General features: G+C 40.4%; 1 protein-coding gene across 9 annotated transcripts in view; it reads right to left on the bottom strand.

Moving 5' to 3' along the window:
- The window catches only part of camk2b1 (calcium/calmodulin-dependent protein kinase (CaM kinase) II beta 1), a 74,471-nt gene that overhangs the window by 42,325 nt on the left and 6,142 nt on the right, over positions 1 to 26,004 (bottom strand). For all 9 annotated transcript variants that reach the window (XM_030105645.1, XM_030105636.1, XM_030105638.1 and 6 more), the window contains exons 2-5: positions 23,691 to 23,785; positions 13,654 to 13,713; positions 11,933 to 11,987; positions 11,423 to 11,488 (exon numbers count right to left, since the gene is read on the bottom strand). In XM_030105645.1, the coding sequence (XP_029961505.1) occupies positions 11,423 to 11,488; positions 11,933 to 11,987; positions 13,654 to 13,713; positions 23,691 to 23,785 (276 nt within the window). The remainder of the gene's footprint in view (positions 1 to 11,422; positions 11,489 to 11,932; positions 11,988 to 13,653; positions 13,714 to 23,690; positions 23,786 to 26,004) is intronic.

Here is a 26,004-nt window from a genome sequence, read left to right as displayed (position 1 = left end):
GCGACGAGTTATATTTGATTTCAGCTCTGCTGCGAAGGAACAAGTTACCCCACTTTGCTTTATCCTTCAAAAGAGAAACTGGATAATTAGGTCGGCAGATCGCTGCCACAAGAGCACCGTGGGACTTAAAACGCTCTGCTCTGATTTCTCACAGCATGTGACTAAGAAATAGGTGTCTAGATAGGTCTACAAGGTATTTTCCTCAATCTGATAAAATGCATTGACTTGTGTATCTGAGAGTGTTGGTCTCTCTGCGCCTCTCTTTCTCCAGCAGTGTCCCCGTCGGCCTTGGCCCATAAAGCACTGCTTAGTTTAGTGTGTAGCATTTAGTGGTAAATCAAACCAGGCTCCATCATAGGAAGTGGGTTGAAAAAAAAAAAGACAAACACTAAACTCACGACTCCTTCGTGCCAGAAAAGTCACTACTCACTGATTACTCATTGGGCTTTATGCAATTCCTTGAAAGGCTAAACACAAAGAACCAGAGTGAAAGCCAAACGTGCTGAACGGGGTTTAATCTGGAACAACTCAGACTTGAAGATATTTAAACAAAAGGCAAAAAAGTGGAAGCGTTGGCTTAGCATAAACTCCTCATTTAAAATGCAACAGAGGTCAGATTCAATTTTCCCCCTCCTCGTGTGTGTGTGTGTGTGTATACACAGTACTGGAGTCCTGAAAGCACGGCAATATAGTAAAAACTAATATGTGCAAGGTGTTTGCTATTAATTATCAGAAACGAGGAAAGCTAAAATTGTTCCTCCTTTTGGGCACAAGGTGGCAGTGCTGTGGTCTCATCCCCATTTTCTTTCAGAGAAGAAGACAGTATTAGCACAACAGACCAACAAGAAACTAACAGATAACTTGAAAACAAAAAAAAGTGGGGTATGATTGCACGATTGCCAAACATATTCTCAAAATAAGTAAATATGTGGAAGGTCCTAATTGTGCAGAATGTCACTTTGTATAAGGAATTTTTATTTTTTGCATAAAGCCCAAATCTGTGTGATTTCTATGCAATATATTTCTGATCAGTGAACGCACCATCTGTTATGAGAGCCATCTGCAGATTTTATGAAAAGATGTGGTCTCCTCTTGAGGTTTTTTTTTCCCTCCAACTTGGTTTTTCAGCCCCACCAGCAGATAGCTTTCCCGACATTGCCACAGTTTATTTCAATATCCTGCCAAACTCAAACATTTTCACATCCTTCACAGCGAAGGCCTCAGGAAGCTCTTTAAATCTCAGGGTGACGATACCTCACACACAAAAACCAGCTGAGCTCAAATCTTAGGAGAAAAAAAAGGACAGGTTTTGCCTTTACTCTGCAGTTTAATCTGGATTATGAATTGTCTTCTGGTGGCTTTGTGTCTTAAATAAAATAGCAAACTAATTAAAGATTCATTAATGTCATCATTACATCAAGACAGTGCTTCAGAGACGATTGACAGCCAACAGGGAGCTAAAGAAAGCAGCACAAACATCAAAAACCATCTCAGCTGCTTGAAACCACAACTCTTGTTTTCGCAAATAAAATCCGTAGAGTCCCTGATAAAGATACCCTTGCTATTTGCCGCTGTCCTGAAAACACTGAGATCAATACAAGAAGAATAAACATCTCGAAGACAGAGAGAATTGAGGAGGAGTGAGCACACAAAAAAGAATCAATGAAGAGAAACCCAGTAAAAATAAATGTTTGTTGTTTTTTTTTTTCAAAACAGCCTTTTGAGAGAACCTGATGGCTTTGCGTGGAGATGTAAACACTGGATATTTATCACACCTGCAGGAAGTAGTGCGCTCGCTGCAGGTGATGGCACGCACAGCGGCAGCAGCTCATTCGTCTATCGATCGGCCTGTCAGTCAGTGCAACAGGAGCTTTTTGTTATGTAGCTTTTTTTTGTAGAAATGATTGAAAAGTGGGAGCGGATAAAAGGGAAGGAAATGAGAGGAGGGAGAGGGCTGGGAGGGGGCGGTGAGGCAAGCCAGGGTCCTCTGATAACAACAACAACAACAACAACAAGAACAACAAAAACACAAAATACAATAAGAAAGCAAAAAAATAAATAAAACTAAAGAGTATACCAACACACAAGTCGGACAGGCGGACATCGGACCAACAACCGACAGGAGCGACACGAACAGACGAGATCGAGAAGGAAGGAACGAAGGAGGGGAGGAGAGAAGGAAAGGAGGCAGGCAAAAGGCTGAGGGAGGAGGGGGGAGGTTAGGAGGGGTGAGGGATGCAGATGCTCCTCTACACATACTAACCTTCAGGTCCCTGTGCACTATGTCATGTTGGTGAATGTGATGGACACTTTCTAGAATCTGATGGATACAGTGACTGTGAAGACAAAACAGAGAGGGGGAGGGGAGGTGGAGGACGGGGGGGTGACAGATAAACAGGAGTGTCGATCGAGAGGAGGGGTGTTCAACAAGATGAGGATTAAAGATGAGGAGAAAGTGAGGAGAGCAGAGGGGGTGGACAGGTTGAGAAGAAGAAAGAGGAGGAGGAGGAAAGGGGATTGATGCAGGGAGGAGATGTCGAGGGGGGGTGAGTGGGTGGATGCAGGTGGAGGGAACAAAACATTTTGCTTTTTCTTTTTAACATGATGAGAGACAAAAGTAGCCACAGCAGAACAACAAAAGTCACAATAACACTGACGGAGGAGAGGAGAGGAGAGGAGAGGAGAGGAGAGGAGAGGAGAGGAGAGGAAAAACCAAAAAGGAAAAATGACAGATTGCAAAAAGAAAGAGGATAAGGAGGATAAGGACGTTACAGAGAGGTGGGTTGATTTCAGGTTATGTTGTTTCATTGCTAAAAGAAGAGAAAAACACATCTGTGTTTCTGTGCGCAACACAATGAGACACATGGCACTACCTAACACTGTGTGTGTGTGTGTGTGCGTGTGTGTGTGCGCGTGTAGGCTCAGTGCAATGAGAGAGGGTAATGTGCAGAATATGTGACTAATAGCAGGCGCAAGGAGACGGGCAGCCTGCAGGATCCACACCCACACAGTGTCTACTGAGTGGGAGGATGGAAAGAGAGAGAGAATCAAGAGATACCGTGTTTACGTGAGTGCGTCCATGCGTGTCTCCCCAGGCTAAATCTGAAAAAATGGACACTCAAACTAATTCAAATACACAGATCAAAAACTGCAAAACCTTGACAAACCGGAATCCAAACATACATGAACCTAATTCAACCGGGAACTCTGTGTTTCGTAGCAGAAAGAGTCAAACTGCTGAGTAACAACATAAATCTTTTTTTGGATTGTCCCCATTGCATTGTGGGTATTATCAGCACCACTTTACCAGGGAATCATTTGTAGATCAACTTTTTTTAATGTTCTACTAAGATGAACATCATTCACAGATATCAGATATATCTGCAGAGATCGCTGCTTCTTCTCTTATCTGATTAATGGGGAATTCATGAATAACTGGAAAGTTGGACATTTCCCATTACCAAAGGGGAAAATGCATCTGCATGTTTCTACAGTGGGAACTTATTATTGGGCCAGTGAGAGGTTGTGGAGGACTCACAGAGTTGTGTCAGTCAACATGGCAGCAGCGGCTTTAACGTGAGAAATTTATGAAAATAAATCATTTTAATCCTACAACTTGTCATCTATATCACAAATGTTAGATATAGTAACAGATTAACTGAAACCTTCCCAATTGGCCCCCAGTTCCAAACAACTTTGCTTATTTCACATGAACGGAAAATTCAGGCTAACTAAGACAATGGTCTTCATGGGTTGTGACTTTCGGGTGTTTTTGACCTCGATTTGCAAAGTCTGATGAAGCAAAGAAACGACCTATAAGATACAACTGGTGCACAAACTGAGATTTTGTTGACTGCAACACAAAATTACACACAAAAAGAGCAGGTCCATCATCATCATCATCACCATCTATGAATGCTCCTTTGGTGCTGTCAGCTTTAAACACCATGTCGGATGGCATAATTACTGATTCATCTGAAACTCAAGAAAACAAACACTGTCCACCCCTCAAGCCTAATCATAAAAATGTATGAATGATTCACTGTTCACCGCATGACGGATGGATGAGTAAACAAAGAAAAGACGGCTATATTTAGTGATTACCCAACATATAGAGAAGACAAAACAGTAAAACAGCACAAAAGCATATGTGGGCATAGAGGATTTTAAGAATCCTTTGAGTGGGTCGTACAGCTAACAACAGTCATCCCAATACTGCCACTTTGCCTGACTTGTGCTTTTTATAACGCATTTGGAAGACATCATACAATTTATCTAGATATGGATAAAAACAGAGACTAAAACGTCTTAAAATCTAAGTCATCCAAGTCACAATAAAGTTACGTGACTGAGACACATCAGATCACAAAACACTTTTTCTCCTGTTAGAGCTATTTTAAGAAAAAGAGCTAGGGATGTAGTAAGACAGTTTTCAAGTGGAAATATTTTGACTTTTTGTACTGTCCTAAAAAAATAAAAGGTTGACAACTACAATTTTCATTTAACTTTGAAAAATTGAGTGTGTGGAAATTAAGTGCAGTGGACCTGGGTTCAAACTCCAATTGGTGCATCATATACCAGCTTCATATCATATAATTTTTTGTTTATCTTTTTCTGTAAGAGGCTGACTTCTCACAGTGTAAAACAATCATCTCATTCTGGGGGGGGGGCTCCGTTTCTTGGCTTCTGTTTGGAGAAAAAATATCGCCGTTGTCACACTGGCCAAAAAATGTGGCTTGCTCAGCACTTTGAGGTACAACGTCCGACTGTTCTCAGCAGGAAACTAAAGTGTTGCAGGGAGGAATATCAAACGCTGAGCCAGCCGCACATCAGGGGAGGGCTCCTTGTTTTTTCACTCATGACTGTAATATTCTTACAGCAATAAAAGAAAACAGGTCAAAGCTCTTTGTAATGCTAAAAATACCTTCAAAAACAATCTGAGAGCTTCACTATCTTCCTTTAAGAGATATAAAAATGAGAGAACAAACAAGATATACTTGTAAAATATTTTTCCATGGAAATTAAGTCTTAACGATCACTGACAAACAAATTTTTTCCTCATTGTTCTATGGAGCCGACAGTCATGATGCTGACTTATCTTTTAATCTGTGACAAAAAACTGTCAGAAAAAAATGATTATTGAAATATTTCCACATCGAATTTGATGCTTTTCTCTTCCCGGAAGAGAACCTGATGATTCACAATGCACTCCGGGGCGTTTACCAATTCTGCATCCAACAGAAATGCAAACGCAGCTTTACAGCATTTCTCCTTTGCAACGACAGCAGCTCTGCCTCCAGATGCCGGCGAGACCCAAGTGTATCACACACATCTGGCGCGACCGAAGATGTCAATCTAATCTCAATTCCACCCTCTATTGTTTCAGTGTTTTTATCAGAAGCACTTAAATGTATTCAAATTAAAACATCACTCATCATCACGTCATTTCACGAGGCCTTTCAATGTGTGTGTAAATCTGGAGAACTGATTTGATTGTTCCCTTGCTGACTAATACATGTCCAAAGCTGCAACGTCAGCAAAACATGACCTCACCTATACATCACAATATCATCTTGACTGGAGCTCCTGTTATTGTTTTTTTTCACTGAGAGCTCCAATTTTCTCTCCTAAAAGTATTTCTGCCTTCTCATAATTTTAACTGGATTCTGGCCACCTGGAGTTGTTTTGATTTTATGGCTATAAAAGTCTAAAAAGGGAAACTGGTGAGTGATTCTGAACCTCTTTCCAAGATATCTTTAACATCCACTGTCTGACAGTTCTCTAATATCATTGATTGATTCTGTAATAGAAATGTATGACTGTCTTGGAAATCTTGAGCTCTGTTTCTTTGCTTTCTGGTAGTTTTTAGGTTGTAAAAGCTAATGCTTTTCTAACAAAACATCCTAATAGCTTAAAAAAAAAAAAAAGCTCCTACTCTCTCACGAGGACAGATTCCTTGAGGTAGCTTTGGGTATATTTTACTTCCGAGTCGTACACATATTGGCCTTGATCCGATCAAACATCAGCGGAGAGACTCTTCTGACAGAGGGCGGCAAGGTGTGATGCTGCACAGTCCGGGGTCTGTGTGAGAGTGGGACTAATTATCGTAGCTAATTAAAGTCCCACTTCTCGCCGGTCTCCAAGGGAGCGAGGGTGGAGGCGGGGGGGAGGACTGGCCTGGATGGGAGACGTTCAGAGGGGAGGGGCGAGCGAAATGAGCGCGTCTGCATCTGTACGCGTCTGGATGGGTGTGCAATACAGTGTTGAGCGAACTGTGAGGGTTACACGGTGGGAGGGACAGACAGATGTCATCAGGCGTTTGCACTGCAGACGGAAAACAACTGCGCAACATGGCAGAGTTATTAAATTATCCATCAGGCAATAAGCTTGTTCAGTTTAGCAGCTGTTAAGAGGTCAAAACAGCACTTCATCAGGTCCAGCAACTGTTTGTAGACAGCTCGATGAGCAGTTTTGAAAGCTCAATAAACAAGGAAATTTCCCACATTATCAGGATCAACAAAAAGTAGAATATATTATCAAGAGCGCCATTTTTTTTTATATTAAAAAAGAAACTAACAGAAAAGAGAAGAGCAAGCTTGTGTGAGTTGTGTGTGTGACTGAAGCTTTTTATTGCCTCAATGTAAGGAAAGTGTTATTTCATTCTGTAATTAATCTTTAATTACGATTTCATCTGATCTATTTCTCATGCATGTTGTAATGAAATGCAAGTCATCATAAAATAATCACCGACGATAGCGTCTCCTTTGCAACGTTAAAAAAAGAAAAACTTCTTTGCCATAAACTGAGGAGGTTCATTAGTAATAGAAATTTGTTTTTTTTTTAATAACACCTTCATCAAAACAAGAAAGGAAATTTCAGCATAATAATCACATTTAGAAAACCAGTACATTGAAAATGTTATTTTGGTCTATATTAGAATCATATTTTTACCTTCAAATGTGTGCAAAATGCTGCATAATGTGAATAAATTACAGTCATTCAACACATGTAGTGATTTCTTTGGTTACTTCAGAACATTCTTACCAAAGTGGACGTTTTCTTGTATTTCAACATTAACAGATATTTAAATTGTGAAGAACGCAGCTAGGTTAGGCGCATTCCTGTAATATTAAAAATAGATGGGCAACAATTTGCCTTTTGACACATTCATTTTCTGCCATTACTTCCTGCATGTATTTTCCAGAGTTGGTACTTTTGCATTAATGACGGCTAATGAGAGCACACTGCAGGATATGACCTTTCAGTCATGAGTGATAAATGTCCCTCTCAGCCGCCTGTTGTTGCTGCCATCCAGTACTTCGCTGACCTATACCTGTAGACAACAACAATACAACACTGACAGCAATCAAATCCTGTCCTGGAGGTAATTGGGCTCTCCATGTTGGGCTTCTCTTAACCTTTGATGGAGCGCAGCGCTAATTCAGCTACACAGATTTCACTGCTGGCTTAAACGACGGTCGAGTTCGCTCTCCTGTTGCGATTGTGTTATTAGAATTTAAGCTAACCCTTGTCACTTGCAGACTATAATAACTAATTTGTTGCTGTCAGTCGGCTTACTGGTCATTACACGTGTTGTGTCAAACTCGTCACATGACCACACCTAAGGTCAAGCGTCACTATCGTGAGGCCTGGCTAACTGACCTCCCAAGAAAATGATGTCAAAAACGCATTTTACACCTTTTTGCTGAGCCTCGACAGCATCAACCCGGAGAGGAAGGCCTCCTGTGGAGCAGTAAGTGCCGATTAAAAGTGCCTTTCAGTGTTTGTTCCCAGTCATTTTTAAGAACTGATGTGACGTCTCATCCTTTTTAAGTCTTGTGTTTCATGACTTCACTTTGATTTCTGACTCATATCAATACTTATAACTACAAATAAGCATGATTCACTTGTATAATTATGTATTTTCTGTGTGATTTTTCTGAACAAATATTGCAGATGACATTGCGTCACTGCTGGGACAATATCTCAATGGTGCTGTTGTATTTTTTTTTTCATCAACATAGCGAGTGGTGCTGCGCTTTTGCTATTTAATGTTTTTGTCAGCTTCTGGTGAGAATATGTTCCTGCATCTACGGTGTCATCTGCATTAAAGTGTACATTTCTGTAACTTTACTGTGTACTTACACACTTTTATCAACCTTCACTACAATATCCACCATCATACATGAACTTTTTAAAAGGTAAAATGTCTACAAGTCTGCTATTTTTCACATTTTTAGGATTCTAGGTCTCACAAACTAAATAAAGCACAAGATTCAAGTTTAAGAAAATATTGTTATCGCAAGATCAATAAAATAGGATGTGAGACAGATATGGAAAACTGTTAGAGACATGATCATTGGGAACTTTAAGAGTGATAACTTCAAGTGTTTTGAAAGCCATAACTTGTCAGGAATTGATGACAAATGGCAGGAAGGTTTTAGAGGTTTGTTGTTTAAGAGCAAATCGAGGACGGTCAGCTGTTGAAACGCTCTAAAATGTTCCAGTTTGACCCAGATTGACTATTTTCTTGTAACTGAATATTCATTGTTAAAACTAACAACTCGAAAGAAACAGATGAACTCAAATCAAATGTTTTTTTGAGTACAAACTGTGCAAATAAAAAAAATTAAAAATCCAGAATCAACTGCAAACACTCATCAGTACTGAGTGATATGCACGGCTACAAACAAAAAGATGATTTCTATAAAGAGTAACATATCCATATACTGAAGAAGAGAAGGGCCTGCTGTTCATATTAAACTGAATGTTCAACTCAGAATTGAAAGGAACACAGAAATGAAGCTGTGCCAGTCAACTGAAGAACAGCTGTTGTTTACAAAACTGTTTCACGAGGACAAAACAGAAATATTTGTCCTCATGATCGCACCGAGTCCTCCATCCAAAACCAGAAAATCTCATATTTCAGTCAAGAAAACGAGAAGTACTGTAGGCCTCCCCTCACAAGCTGCTACTTAAATTCAAAAAGCTTTTTGCTCCAAGTCAAAAAGCTCCAGAGAGGAGAGAACCGTTTGCTGTGATCTGCTGCACTATTCAGTTTAGCTTCTGAAGCTCCTGAATGGACTTCACACCCACACCTCAACCGACAGCCTTCAAGCATCTCTCTCACTCCTCTCTGGGCCCATTGTCTGTCCTCCCCCCTGCTACTCCACTTCCTCTTCCGCCGTTGGTTAAAGAGCGAACCGTGTGTGTCGGTGAGTCAGCGGGAGCTGTGGGCGAGCGACGGAAAACTGCCTCGGTGGCGGTGAAGACGAAAACGACGACGAGTATTAGAATACCAAGGAAGAAAATGAGGATCGGGGGGTCGAGAGAGCAAGTATATGCATATAAAAAGACCAGGTGCACCGAGTGTCACTTTCACCAAACATGCTCGAGGGGATCACTTTAATGAAACACATTTTACGGGACGAGAGACCAAATAAGCAGCACTCCTTAATGTTCTGATTTTCAAAAAGAAAAACGTCATGTGCACATTAGGATTCGACTTTTTTGAAAGATTTACTTTTAAACATGCGTAGCTGTCTTTTTGTTCTAGCGACTCTAAAAAGTCATAAATGTAGATTTCAAAATATTCATCAGCAACACCTGAGAGTTGATATTTTCTCATTTCTAAATATTTTGTTTGGTGTATCAGAGGGACCAGAGGGTCCTCACATCATGTCCTGAGGTTCAGAGTTTTCTCTGCAGTGCTTTAACCACTGTTGTCCCGTTGCCACACGAAAGAAAAGAAAAAAAAATCTTTTTAATACACAACAAAACAGATTTCTTCTTCCAAGTTCTTCTCCCAGGTTTTTCAAATGAATATTATTTAGTGGCTAACTTTTTAGCAGTTTCACAAGCTGTGTTCTTTTTTTCTTTCTTATCTTGAAAATAAGCCTTCAGTCAATTAAGTAAAGTGCTGTTGCATGGATGTGTTGATGAAACGAGGAAGAAACAACAGAGGAGTGAAAATAAGAAGAGAAATGAATGACATACACGGCAGAGCATAAGATTTTCTGTTGGCGATAGAAGTTTTTCATTTGAAATCTTGCTGGTTTTCATATATAGTCTGTATCAGCTGTTGCACTTTATTATTGATTTCCACTGCACTAATAACAAATTCCGCAGTAAAATAACAGCCTAGTCCCCAACTTATTTCATCTTAATCAGGATTTCTTCTTTTGTACAACTTATAAATATTTCACTGGTAAAAAAAAAAAATGCATTCAAAAGCTCTAAATTTGAGATTTTTTTGTGATCCCAACAAATGTAATTTTTTCTACTTCAGTTTATCTGGTAAACTACCCAACAACTGAAATGCCAAGTTAAGGCAGCTTTTTCCGACTAGACAAAAATAAACTCTTCCCAAAAATGTAACATGGCTGCGATAAATTAACAAAATGTTTAATTTAGATCATTTTGAATTGTGTTTAATTTTTCGTTAATGTTTTCTTCATGCTGGCAGTGACATAAAATCAGGTTTTTATTCCCTCAGGACATTATAACGTGATGCTATAAAGTCTGATCAGCTGTGTTTTCTACATCGACGCTCTTCTGAAAGCTGATCTGTTGTCTCTGACTGACTGTCTGAATGTTTGACAGGCTGCCATTGATTCATTGTTATTTCATTCATTTTACAAGACTGCTGATTGCAAAGCAAAGTCCCTCTGCTGATAAATAAAGATGTTAAATCTGAAACTGAATCAGAATCTCAATGAGATTTTACTGGTTTTCCTTCATGCTGTGGGAATGATTCAGAAAACTTGTACAACTTAAAATGTAAAACATTTCATCAGACTAATATATTATTCTAACTTTGTGTTATTCTGGTAAGACATTTTATATTAGTGAATGAACTATTCAAAATGAATTTTTTTTTTTTTTTATTTCAACTTTATTTTCATGTTTGAGTCAGTGGTTTCCAACTTTCTTGACTGGTTACAAGATTTTATTTTGATTTTTAAAATTATACAAAAGCAAACTTGGCCGTCCGTGTCTAATAGGGAGTGAAAATAAGTCCTTAATGAACAGTTTAAAGAAGTTTCATCACAACTAACAACTATACTGACTAGTAATTTAGAAAATAAAGTCTTAGAGAAGCTGCGAGAAAGATGGATAAAAAATCGAAGACAGAAAGAGAGGGAAAAAAATGAAAGAATTGAAGAGGATAAACGAATATGAAGAGAAGAAGACAAAGTGGAGCAGAGCAAACGGAAGAGGAGAGGAAGAAGGAAGGAGAGATGCACACAGGAGAGCGACAGAGAAGAGGAGACAACAGAAGACAGAGACTGTTTAAGGACAAGGAGGGGCCCTTGCGCGCGCACGCACACACACACACACACACACACACACACACACACACACACACACACACACACACACACGGGGGTTGGGGTGGGGGGGTTAAAGGCTGCGTTCCTACCTGGCGTCGGCCTCGCTGTAGTACTCTCTGGCTACGATGTCCTCAAACAGTTCACCTCCGGTCACCCTGTGACACACACACACACACACAAGCACGCACGCACGCACGCATACGCACACGCACACACACACACCTATTAAAATATGAGTCTTTTGGAGTGAAGGGAGGAGGAGTTACTCGCTACGAAAGCCTACAAAGTTGAAATTTTCTACTTCATTTCATGTTTTCCAGCAGCAACACCCCACCTCCCCTCCTTCCCCCGGTCCTCCATCCCCTCCTCCCCCCCATCTCACACCGTTACCATGGAAACTAGAGGGAATTGCTGAGAGATGGATACGGTAGGCGTGGGTGGTGGTGGTGGTGGTGGTGGTGGTGATGGTGGTGGTGGCGGCAGCGGGGCAAATATAGGAGAGAGTTATGTAATTTGTATGTATAGAACGATTGGGAAATCAAAGTAGGAGAGGAGAGGAGAGGAGAGGAGAGGAGAGGAGAGGAGAGCGGCTGACTTACAAGTCAAACAGGAGGTAGTGGAAGCCCTCCTCTGATATACTGTCATGAAGACGAACTGCAAGAGAAAGATAAAAAAGATTGGGGGATAAATGCCTGCTATACTTCTCTTCCAACACATTCATCTGTATTTTTGGGTGTGTTTTATGATTACATCCTTGTCACAGCGCGGCTGACATCGAACCCATCATTTTTTTTTTTTTTTTTCACCCCCAAATTGTTTCTGAACAACTGAGAGTGTCGCTGCTGCATTTCAAGCAGCAGATTGAAAAATGAGATGGGGGGGCTGTGTGTGTGTGTGTGTGTGTGTGGGGGGGGGGGGGGGGGGGGGGGACCACAGGGAGTCGTCATAATTGGGTCTTACATCATATTTATCTATAATCTGGTGTACGGTTCAGGCAATAATGCAGCCGATTTAATTAACAGAAATAGATAACAAGCTGCACTTGAGCAAAACAATGCTCCATTTTCTATTTACTGTTGCACATAAACAGCATTGCTTGGCCGACATATTACTTTGCGGTTAATAACAATCCATATTAAAAGCAGAGGTACAGAAGAATCTCAACAAATGAGCAATGTTTTGTCAATTATTTCTAAAGTCATGCAAACTCAAGGTTTCAAGCATTTTTAATTGAGATTAGAAAGGTTAAGAAAATAGGAGATGGGGAATCTGATTTGATGAAATATTAAGACATTTTGCTCAGTCTGTGTGGTTCGTTTTCATATTCTGACTCAAATTATTAAGAATGAAAAGATTCAGTTTTTGATGATCATTGTGTCAACTACTGGGTGACATGATGTTGGAACCTGGCTCCAAGCACGATGTTTGACATGTTAAATTTAGTCAACTTTGTGGGAACTGTGGGGAAAAATAATCAGATGCAATAATGTGCAAATCAGTTGAATCAATGAGCCCATTTTCATTGAAATACAACTTTGTGAAGTCAGATTAAAAAGTTTTAAAACATTATTTGATGCCAGCAACATGTTCCAAAAAATAAAAAAAAAAACCAGCAAAAAAAACTCCTTTACTTCAGAACATGAGTCAACTCCTGCATCAAGCAGTGTTTATCCAGAATAAATGGCTTCCTCTTCAGATCACAGTTTGTCCCTGACAATGATTTTCAGATGTTTTCTCAGCCCTGGCAGCGGTTTTATTTCACACTTACCCACACGCTTTGTCTCACACTTCGTAGTATCCTTTGCTTAACTTCCATTCTTCCCAATGTTTTTCATATTCTAAGAAGATATTATTGTTCTTATTACATTCAAAAATTTCATAAGTTTTCCCACTTTATCTGGTCTTTATATGCAGCTTGCTACTGCTGTGACTGCTACATGGATGACTGCGTATTACTTAATACTTCAGAGCATACTGGGAAAAGGTATTTACTAACGCTCAGATTTCTTCTCTCACGGCTCTTTTCTTTCACTTGCGTCCTCCGGGGGGAAGGAAGCCCTGCACTTTTAAAACCACTGTTTATCATGAGAAAGCTACTTTGTTGGGGTGATTCTGATGAGAAATATTCATGTCAACCGGTTGCATGATTTGCTTGCGCAGACTGATGAACTCCGCCTCTCTGAACAGTTAATTTTACACACACTCAGCAACTTGTGGTCAGCTGTACTAATTGCATGTAGAAAGCTCAACGAGACTGACTGTTTCACAGTCTGACACACTGTTTTGGGAAAAAAAAAGAAATTAAATGAGTCGTCCTCACCGATGTTGGGGTGTTTCAACAAGCGACAAATCCGAGCCTCTCGTTCCAGCTTCTGATGATCTGGAGGTCAACAGAGGTACAGACAAAAAAAAAACAAAAAACAAAACAGAGAGAGAATATTTAGAAAAAAAAAGCAATCTGAAAACATCACTGTGAATACAAAACCTTATTATGACTCCATTTCCTGGTTTCCTTTGCTGTAAGTAGAGTTATTTAACATTAAATACGCTGACATCTGAAATACACTGAGCATGGTTATCCAGCTGGTGCAGATCTGAGGAACCGAAATCCAAAAACCTTGAACAAATTCAACAACTCCATAAACAAAGTAGTTTAAAGTCCCCATCTCCACTCGAAGATGTGTTTTTCTGCTTGTCAGAGCTTTTCTATGTGTGCAGCAACTATAATTAGAGGCCCGTTTTAACATCCATCTGTTAAAGAGAGAAAAATCTCTCTGGGGTTTATTGAAACTCAGATTTTTATGCTCCTAGTATAATTTGTAGACATACAAACTGCAAAACATACAGCTAAAACACATATAGTGAGCAAACCTTAAAATTCCAGAGTGCAACCATACGACTTCATAAATGCAACTGTGCATTTACTGTGTTTTGCAGATCTAAAAATTTAAGACAAACACAAAAATAGAGTTTTAAAAAAAAGAGCAGCAACAAATGAATACATAAGGCTCACTCCTCAAAGACTAAAATGTTACAATATATAATTTGTACAATACAACATTTTAACATTTTGTTATAAAATTGAAACAATAGAAGAACGATAAGCTGCCTAATTGTTTCTTCTCTCTGATGATGATAGTCAAGTTGCACTCAAGGATCAATGGGGCAAGCAGGGGCCCGCATACAAGTCATGGGGTGGACCACCGTGTGTGTAAAGGCCCACAACGCACAGCGGCGAGAGCTGACATATATATGCTCACCCACCTACACACCCACTCACACACACACAATATGTATGTGCGAGCTCCATGGGTTTAGAGACGCACAAACGCGTGTGCACAGCGCACACAGGGACACAAATAGAAAGAAGACTGGCAAAAAACTGAAGCGTGCACATTCACGCTGGCATTGAGGAGTGACAGTGAAGTGTAAGCCCGGTGATTATAGTCTTACAAGATGAGAGGAGCGAGGCGGAGAAAGGAGTGGAGGAGGGCTGAAGGGGGGTACAGAGGAAGAGGAAGGAGGGAAGGGGAATAAAATGCAAGGACGAATAATACTCACAAAGCCCTGTTGATATCTTACGTTTGAGAGAATAAGACATTGATAATTGCTGCTGTTGTTCCATCGACCACCGACTGCTGCTTGCCAGTCTCTTTTCACTCTATTGATTTGTTCTTCAGATTTTCGTTTTGTCAGAACAGGGCATGAAAAGACTTGAGTCTTCTTTCTTTTTTTTCAGTTTCTTTGTGGAGAAAACTGCATTTCACTCTTGCACTGAGACAGTTTCAGAAACAGATCCATCACCCGTCAATCATGTATCATGAGTATCTGCTTGTGCTGAGCTCACATGTGACCAAAAAAGCATCGCCATTAATCCGACAACATAAATATGTTCTGTGGAGTTCAATGTGAAATGTTTGAAAGTTTGTAACAGCCCACTAAATAACTGGCACACTAAACAATCCACAACATGGAGTATAAATGCCATCTGCAGAGTTCACAATGCAAATGTAGAAGTCCACTACTGAATGCAAAAGCCACAATATTAATGCAAAAAGTCACTAAACAAATGTAGATGACTACCAACCCAATAAAATAATTACTAAAGGTTTGCAAAACCACACTACATTCATGCAAAAGGGAACTAAACAACTTGAAAATGCTGTGATTACTAAACTGAGTGTAGTAAAGCAACAGCCTAGCAAATGCCAAAGCCACAGTACGACTGCAATAGTCCACTACAGCAATGCAAACGCACACTAAACAAATCCAAGCACCAAGATACGACCACAAAAGCTGCAGAAGTAATGCAAAAGGCCAGGACATGAATGCAACAACATAACGTAATAATTACACAAACCACAGCATAAATGCAAAAGAGCCCTACATGGATGCAAAAGCCACAGTGCCAATGCGAAAGCCAAAATACTGATGCAAAAGCTCACTACACAAAGGAAAAAGCCAATAAACAAATGCAAAAGTCTACTGGACAAATGTAAAACCTCTTTAAAGAAATGAAGCAAACACAATACTAATGCAGAATCCCACAATGAATGCAAAAGCTATAAAAAGAAAGCAAGAGTCCATTACACAAATGAAAAAATAAACAATGCCGCAGCACGAATGACACGTTGTAGCTTTGGTATTGGTGTTGGGGCTTTGCATTGTGGTGGCCCTTCAGAGCCATCATTCAGATATGGTGATCTTTACGATATATTGAAAACATGTTTCAGGCACCAGCATGATATTTCATTCTGTCAGTGGTGTCTGCTTTAAATATTCAAGCACAGAATTGGCTCTGCACTACAATTAATCATGGCAGTCGACCAGATGGCAAGACTGTGCCTTTATTATCATCTGTTATCCCTTCAGAAATGCATGATTAAAGGCTGAAAACTGAACATGATTTTAAGATACATCTGCAGATATCCTTTGTTCAATATGTTTTATGTGATTGATATTTAAAGCTAAGCTCCCTCACCAATAATACTGCTATAAAAGTGACAGTTACTATTAAGTGAGGGCACGAAAAAAAAACAGTAAGGTGTGTGATTAACTGTTTGTCTTTATAGCCTGGCCACTGCTTAAGCTTCCAGAGGAAAACTGAGTGTTAAAGAACTCGTCTTGGGATTTGCAGCTGGAGATTTGACCAAAGATGAAATATACAACCTCCTGTGGAACCGGTCTGGTCCTTTATCCCAGCTTTGCCGTACCGCCTGGATTAATGGAGATAAAGCTATAAGGCAGCATAGTGAATGACAGATGACCTTCTCATGGCTCAATACTCATACTGGGTTTTACCATGGCTGCTCGTCACTAACGCCGCATAAAGAAAGCAGAACCATCGATACTGTCAGGGCCGTATCAGTCATCGGGACGATCCCGGGCAGAGGTCAACGATCGCGTTCAACCGCAGGCTGGCTCCTTCATGTCGGGACACTCTATTTCTAAAACACATTATGATGCGTCGCATGTTGAATTCATGAGGGGTCATTTCAGTTTTACAAGCTCAATGGTGACCCAGGTCAAAGGTTAACATAACAGTGATTGATTCAGAATAAACCTTAAAATAGTTATGCAGGACATGAGGACATCTGTGAAAAATATGGATTTAATTTGCCGTACAGGAAAATATCAACTGAATAATTGATATAAGTGGCATTGTTTTGTGTCAGGCTAGGAAGTAATTATTGTTATGTTTTCCACATTTTCACAAGAACTTGTTAACTAGTGTTGGGATCCAAAGATAATAAAGAGAAAAAAAACCCTTTTTGTGCTAGTTTGATGCTGAAAATTCAGATGTAAAATGTTATCCTGCTATTTCTTAACCCTGAGATTCTTCCAGCTGCTACAGCCCCATCCTTAAGCTCAAAATAGAAATAACCTGTAAGTATCATAGTTCAGCTCAGCCTGGTTATTTTCGCATTTAATTCCAGCTGTCTTCCATGTGATATTAAAAGGTAAATGATGCGGCAGAATTTTCCAAAAAAAAAAAAAAAAAGTAATAGTCAGTCGGGTAAAACTTTAGTTACTGAAGTCTGGAAATTCAAACTCAATTCAATTGTATTTTATTTGTATGGTGCCAGATACAACACAGTTACTCGAGGCAATTTTACAAAGACAAATCCAACCAGTGTGTTCATTTTATTCATTTGCTTTAATTTTATGTTTCTGTGTTACTTCAAAAGAACTGTTCTCGCATTTAATGTTTTATCATCATCATCATCATTTACTCTCTCATCTTTGCCTCAGGATCATCTTTTCAATTTTCTGTGAAACAACTCCAATAGTAGTAACTTACATGAAAGTGCAAAACGGACTAAAAGTTGACTGTTTGACAGTTATATGTGTGCAAGATCTGTGAGCAGAAGCAGTGCTTGGGCAGCGGCTGCCACGTATCACTGCCCTGCAGAGGCTACTTCAAATATTCATTCAATTATCCCCTCCGATTTCAATCCCTCACCTCTGATTCAGCAGGGTAAACAAGACATGAGGGGACAGAGTGGCAAAAGAGAGCCGGATAAGAACCCGACCTGAGGGGAATGAGGGAGATGAAGTGGAGAAAAGAGGACGAGCACGAACGAGAGCAAAGAGCTACACAGCGACATAACCCAAGGACGGCGATGGGCGAAGTCTGTGGAAATGTGTGTGCTGTAGGAGAGGCAGAGGAATAAATTTGGGTTAATCACCACCAGTAAGGACTTAAGTCTCGAGAGGGGAGGAGATGTAAAAAGACAGCCAGATATAACCGCTGCTCAGAACATAATAGCACCACTTTCACCAGCTGAGTACAAACTGCACCGTTTCCATTTTTGCTAAACTTTTACAGTAAGGCAATGGCAGAGAGACTCTCTGCAGTGACGCAGAAGCTCAGATTATGATACGGCTTGACCTTTCAGAGTGGAAATCCTTAATGTTCCTGATTCACTAACCAGTCATATACACGCATTATGGAAAGCAGGATTACTTCAAACACATGTTCAATCTATTACTAATAACATCGGCGGTATTGCTGTTGTGACTCTTAACCTTTCAACAGTTTTCTGTGTCTGATGGCTATAAAAGATAAAAAAAAAATCTGACCAACTGTTTTATCATCTTCTCTGAACAAATACAAACCCATGGTGCAGACTGGAGTTTTACAAAGTGCATGAATCTAACAAGGTTTTAACAATTAGAAACAGTTTAACAAAAAAAAGGTTTAAATTATTGGTAGCACAAGTACATTTCACCACTGTTAAACAATAAACTGGTAAATAATTTAACATGCAAACCAAAAAGGAGGGTGATAAAGCGATAAGATTAAAGATGAAAGTGTGTCTTCAGTTAACATTTGCCCAGAAGATAGAAGAAAAAAAAAACTAGCAATAAAAGTAATGTCACTATTGAGACTTGTGAGCCTGCTTATGCAAAACGTCTCCTTTTATTACAAAATATATAAACAGCTAGTTTTCATTATTGTAACATTTATTTGTTTTTTGCCTTCCAGTGTTACTAAAAAATCTCCACCCGGTGACATAAACTGACAGCCTTCAGAGTACAGAGCTGTAAGAAACTGCAGTGAATTCACTCTTTAAACTGGAGTTACTGAGGGACAAGTGCTGTACAGCCTCGAGTCACAAGCCCAGTGTTTTATTTTGTGTCTGCTTTGACAGGTAAAGGAACTTCAGCCTTTGTGCCGAGGCGTAAACAAACTGATCCCATACCAAACCAACTCAGGTTCAAACACTGAAGATAGCTGGATGCACATAATTTGATCACAGTAATCTTGTTAAGACGAGGGAACTGAGCCAGCGTTTGCTTCGGTGCCGACATCCGTCACTTTGAATGAAAACAGATATTTCGACTGCTATTCTGGACACACACAAACACACTGACACACTTCAATTGACCACCAGGGTCTCGCTTTAAGCAGCCCTCAGGGATATTAGTATGGCAGTAGTACAGCTTCTTTAACATGTGATGAGATTATACTGAATATAACTGATAAATGAGGATGAAGTTCCATTCACGAGGTATGATTTGCTCTAGAATAACGGTGGACAGCATTAACCTCATTACCTGACTACATCTGTCCTGGTTATTTGACATTGACTCAATGCTCACTGGTCAAAAACCAGGCCGGATCAGTCCTGCTGCATTGCAGGTGCATCTCAGACACACTGGCACGGCTACTCCATCATGATAAATGACATGGCCGTACAGGAACCTCTGGCATCCCCTGTCCAGAGATCACTACTAATAAACAACCTCTGTGATTGGCTGGAAACCTTGCCCAGCAGACCTGCCCTATATTTTTCCTGTTGACATGCATCGGATCGGCATTAAGTGTTAAAAAAAAAAAAACGGAGGGGGATGGGGTTGTGTCAGAGAAGTGGAAAGATCACAGAGGAGCAGCCTGAAAACAACTTGCTCCTTCTTTAACACACATACACACACTTATGTTCAGCATCGTGTGTGGTGTTTTCTGACTTTGCACAGAAATAAACAAACTCTTTGCTCTTTTCTTAGAATTTTTTGGAAGAGTTGGCTGAGCAGCTGACTGGCTGCAGCACAGTCATTGCTTCTGCGCTGCGGCTGTCTGAATATCTGTGTGTGTGTGTGTGTGTGTGTGTGTGTGTGTGTGTGTCAGAGGCAAAGAGAGAGGCAGAGTCAGATGAGAGTCCCGTGCTAAAGGCATGTAGGCGTACAGGCGCATGGCCCTCAGCTGCCAAGTGCCTGGGGTGCCTTCACTTCGCCTGACCCCCTCCCTCCCTCCCTCCCCTCCGCGACCATCTCCATCTGCCAGCCCCAAACAAACGCCGCTCTCGAGTTTGCTGCGGCCGCGGCTGGAAACCCACCTTCACCTCACCTGCTGTCCGAGAGACGCTAGAGCAGGGAGACATACCTCAATCAAATCCTTCTCGAAAAAGTAGCTCAGCGGAGCCATCGTGACTGCTGTAAAACCTGACTGCCGCGGCCCATGTCAGATAGGTCATGGGGATAAAAATAGGCTGCGGGGTAGAAGGGTAGAAGTAGCAGCGCGGCGAGCGGTTCTGCCGGGTTCCCGGCGTCGCTCCGCTCCGCTGCTTCACGGAACGGGGGCTCATCCATTAGTTAGGAGCGCGGCACGAGCCCCCGCGCACCACCCAGTCAGGTCAGATCAGTACTCCTATCAAATGTTGGCGCTGGAAGATTATGCTGCGCCTTGGAAATGCGGCGTAAAGCCGCAAGCAGCTGCGCCCCCGATAAAGCAGCTGGAGTGAAACGTATAGGTTCGGTGATAACAGAGGCCTATAGGTGAATTATTCATCCCGCACCGTGCATCTGTGTGTGTGTGATGCTTTCAGTCTCATCAAACCAATCCCCAGAATTAATGGGCAGCCTCCTGCTAATAGAAGCAGGATAATCTAGGATGGGCATAATCTCATTAAAAGCTGCTCGCAGCAATGACATATAGTGCGAATATGGCAACGGTGACAGAACTGCTGCCAGGGATGATGAGGCAGCGCATTCAAATAACAATGTCGATTTCCCAAGCGCCTGCTTATGATCTCGCTTCTTTTATTCCACTGCTTTTACATAAGATGGAATTCAGTCAGAGGCGCTTACTGACTGTACCTTTCATCTTGTGAACAAACATTAGGCAGCCTGTGAGCGGTACGTAAGCAGCTGTGTTAAAGTAAAAAAAAACAACAACATGCCAAATGTGCACCTCAGTCAGTGAAATAGCAGTTTCATTTATAAAAGGGGAGAAATTGAACTTAAGACCGCCATTACAGTTTGGTCAGAGCATATACAGTCTATCCTGTATACTGTACAGGACTGGCAGATAGAGTCAGAGCTTAATACAAATGGTTAAATCTACAGAAGGCGTTTACAGAGAAAATATTCATGTTTAATTGTGCGTCATGCCTGCTATAGTGAGCAATCACATTAATGGATTAATGAACTGATTGATTCGAGTGACACCACTTCCAAAAGTTTGCATTAGAGTTCCCCCAATAGAGATGGTAAAAGCTAGACAATCACTGCATAAGAAATTACGGTAACACTTTACTTGAAGCCCCTCTTTATAACACATTATAAGTAGTTATAAACACTAATACATGATCACAATGCTTTATAACTCACTATACAGCAGTATACAGCATAGGATTAAGGTTAGGGTTAGGGTTAGGGTTAGGGTTAGGGTTTGGTCCTGGCATTGTGATCATCTATGAATGTTTATAACTACAGCTACACATGTTATAATGGCATTATAATGCTTTATGAATGTACTTATAATGTGTTATGCAGGGGGGCTTCAAGTAAAGTGTTACCGAAATTACTCATTACTTCTTTCAATTTCATGTCAAAATCAGGAAAAACAGACTTTTTTCAAGGGTCAAAGTAGAAAGTACACTGTCTCACAAACTTTGAAAAGAAAACATACCTACTGGATTTTTAACAAGTACCAACAAAAACACCAACACGTTAACACAGAAGTGATTAAATATAGAACAGCGTAGGGAGTAAAAGCAGCAGAAAGAGAGTTTGGCGTTTGTGAGGAACTTGAGATGGGCTGGAGAAAGTAATGATGAAGAAAGCAAAGAAGATGACGGTCAGAGCTCAGGAACAAATTCACCAGTGGTTCTGGAACCACTCTGCAGTCACATCCACGGATAGAAAACAAATGTTTTTTTATTCGCCAGTGCAACTTGTCGATGTTTTCTTTTTTCCTCTTCATGACACATTATCCGGATAATACGATACATAGTTTCAACCTCAACATGTAAACCATAAATTTCACTTCAATCTTTATACATCCATGTAGTAATTCATGAGTAACAACTGGCGAGGACATTAAAACTCTGAAGCACCTCGTGGTCTCGACGGCCTCCAACGCTTGTGAGACGCAGACAGATGCGAGCACACGCTTCTGCTAGCGCCTGTTAAAATGCCTGTTGCGCCACTCTCAACATTTTCACACACAAGATATTTACATGTGCATGTGCGTGTGCTCGTGCATACGTGCGTGCGTGTGTGCGTATGTGAAAGCAGGGTAACTGTCAAGTGTCAGTACGGTGCCACCTGGCAGGGCCGCGGCGGCGGGTCTCCAGTTACGAGGCTGCGGGGGCAGCAGGAGATTTACACTGGACAAGTGGCGAAGAGAAAGAGCTGCAGCGGCCGCTGCGGCGATGCGATCTAACCCTCCACCGTGGCATTTAGTCCTGCGTTTGGCTTCAACTGCTGCTGGAAGCACAAAAATCTTTTGTATTTTTTTTTTCTTCTTTCGTTTTCGAATAGACATGTCTGCGATGTATTAACTGGAAGAAAAAATATCTCTAGTTTTGCAGAACTTGAGAGGATTAGTGATTTTGTAATATCACAATCGCCACTAAATGATCATTTTATGGCAAATTGCCCAGAAAATAATCAGATCAACTTTGGCTTCGGAGGCAGGATACGTCAGAGGACATAATGCTTCTGCAGAGACTTGAATGTGATTATTCTACTGACTTAGTAATGTTCATAATTTATTGTATGAGTAAATTACTTCCGCCGCCTTGCTGTGGTCAAATTAGCCTCTAATCACTTCAAGTATTTGATTAGGAGCTAATTTTGTTCCACATTAGTCAATCGTAAAGCAGTTATACGACTTCGAACACAATTACCAGAACATCTTTTAATAGCTTTGTTATCTCTCTGTCCAGCGGTCTGAACCTAAATACTGTAACTTCCAGGATCAATTTCAAGTCAAAGCTCTTCCTTCCTTCAAAACTAAATGTAATTTCCTAAAAAATTGTTTTTCGTACCCTCCAAATAAAATTCAATTTTCCATTTTTTTTTCCTGAATCACAAGTGTTCCTACATCATGGTGCAAAATTAACATCAATGTATGTCAAAATCTGATTGATGATGTTGCTATTAATATACTTGACTTAAATTGGAGAAGCAAAAATTACTTTGCAAGCAACTCAGAAAGTGTGTTTATTCGTTCAAATGATTGAATAAAATTATCTAGTTGTGTAAGAATCACCAGAATTACTATATCAGGCAAATTCGGTTTCAGTATTAAATATTAATAATAAAGGTAAAATTTAAATGTTTGCACAATTTTCTAAATTGTGAAATTTCTAACTTGAAGTGATCCTCCAGAACTATCGTATGACAACATATACAGTATGCACGAGACAAATGCTTTACTGGATTTTTAAGAAAATCACAACAAAAAATGCATAAGAATGCAAAACTGGATTTTTTTTTTTTTTCTTTTATTGTACCTTTCAGTACCTGAAGAAGAGACCACTGGAACTCAACTCAACAACCTGAGTCCATCTCTGGTTCACAGAGAGAATGAGCCTTCCCTGTGACGAAGAGAAAAGGTGTGCTTACCTCTCGCGGATAACTTTTTGGTGTTGATTATTTTGGCGGCGTACTCCTGTCCTGTGCACAGCTTGACACATCTGCGCACGATTGAAAACGCCCCCCTGCAAAATCACAGAAAAGGAAAGACAGTCAGTTTTTTGCTGCATCGCCGCCTGTCACAGATAATTTAATGTACCAATTCCTCATTAACGTTTTAATAAGATGCATCCTTGGACCACCTTGTGCTCCTTCGGCGGTGAAGTGGCGAACGTGCTAAGTTAATCTAAAGCAGATGAAACAATGAGCCCTGTGTCAACGTTCACATGTTCACTGTGCAGATGCTACAATGAAACACTGCATGTCTGCTTAATAAGCTCCCAGGAGGAATCCCCTTTACACAGTCAGCATATTGTAAAAGATGTGCACACACGTGGGACGAGGAAGAGAACGAAACGAAATATGTCTGCTAACACAAGGCGAACGACTTTATATCATGAGGTCTAGAAGCTGCAGATGGAGGAGAGACAGGAGCTGATGTGATGTGACATGTCAGCTGTGAAAGCCTTCATATATAGAGTAGGACAGGGTGGATGGATAAATATGGAAAACTCCTTCAGGAGACCAAGGCAGAGAGTTACGTTTTGATGAAAGTCAACGCCTTCATTTGCAAACCTCGCTTTGCATATTTGGTACCTAATCCTAACTAAACATAAACTGTGTTTGAAGGTAAACAGTAGATTTATTATTATAAACAAGTCTTTGTGAGCTGTAGTTATAGAGCCATTACAGCAGTATCTCAATTCGTGTATCTTAGCTGACATTCGTCATGATCTTTGTTTCTCTGCAATGAGATTTAGTGTAGATTTGTCCACTACACAGATAACTGGACAAGTGTAAATAGTGTGTGCTGACAGAGATTTGTGCAAGATCTGTTGTCTGTTGTAACAACCAATAATGTAATAACTTACTAATAAAATAATTTTGGCCAATCTGAATGTATCAAAGCCGATAATGTAATAACTTTCCAATTACGTAATGAACGGTAAAACATTTTTAACAACTGATTGTGAGAGAGTGTTGTATAGGACACATCCTCAATGGAAGAATATATTAACTATCATAACTCACTGGAATGATGTTATTTACACAATACTGGTGAGTTGTTATTTTATTGACTTCATTACCTCACCTCCAATATATCAATGCCCTTGGCTGAATAAAGATCCAGAATCAGTGATGATAAGCATGCGGCTTCACGGCAGTTTTGCTGGATTTGCCCTTCATCTAACTGGCAACATTGACAGTGAAAGGTTGAGTGGTGCCACTGGTCTGCCTCCATACCGAGACAGTTACAAACAACCAACAAGGTCAGGGTCAAAGGTGAAAGCTGACAGCTGACTGAGGCAGAGTGGAGCCTGTATGAAAATTTCTATGTGAAGACACAAAAAACCCAGCAGCCCATCCTGAGGGCGTCTCATGACAGTCACAGAACCGGGGCAAGGTGCTGTCTCCACCTCAGGGACCAGGACTGCTGCACGATGTCAAGTCTTTATTGGATCACGAGCACCCGGAGAAGTAAGAGCCGAAACCGAATGAACCGACTGCGATCCCACACAAACAAACGCATATGCTCCTGACACCAAACTCCACAGCTGTGCCTGGAAAGTTCACACTCCGCGAGGTGAGGATCTACGGTCAGGGCTAAATATGCCTGAACGCACATAGGCAGTTAAATAAGGTAACAAGTCGTGAATCACTGCGTTTCAAAAGCCCGCTGTGACATCCAGGAAGATTTAAACGGGCCTAAAATTATTTTTAACAAAAAAAAAAACAAAAAAACAGGGAGTGGTGCAGAAGGGTTTTATTACTGAGTGCTACCATCTCACTACGACCCCGTGGTGCTGCAGAAAAGTTACAGTTATGTGTGTTAATTTAAAGCTGCGATCTTTAAAGTGTGGGAGGATGGACTGCAGGTGCTTTGTCTCACACTTAACAGCATTTTTTTCATTAAATGCCAGACATGTTTTTCACATAGTCTGTAAATATATAATCTGCAGATTCTTCTCCATTACACCTATAATACTTGGTGTTGTATTCTCATTTAATATAGTTAAATATTTATTTGTATTAAAGTCAAGGATTTAGCTTAAAAAACTTTAACACACTATAGCATGTCCAATCTAAATTAAAAAAAAAAAAAATACAAAACACAACTACACATCTAGGTGAAAATAATGAGAAAATGAGAATGTCACAAGATCCAATCTACAGACCATAATTTTGAGCACATACAAGAAAACACCACATTAAACAGGTTTAAACCAGTTTTTCTTTACATATT

The sequence above is a fragment of the Salarias fasciatus genome, chromosome 12 (genome assembly GCF_902148845.1).
Source record: "Salarias fasciatus chromosome 12, fSalaFa1.1, whole genome shotgun sequence".
NCBI lineage: Eukaryota > Metazoa > Chordata > Actinopteri > Blenniiformes > Blenniidae > Salarias > Salarias fasciatus.
The sequence above is the reverse complement of the archived record's forward strand: the minus strand, read 5'-3'. Positions and strand labels throughout refer to the sequence as shown.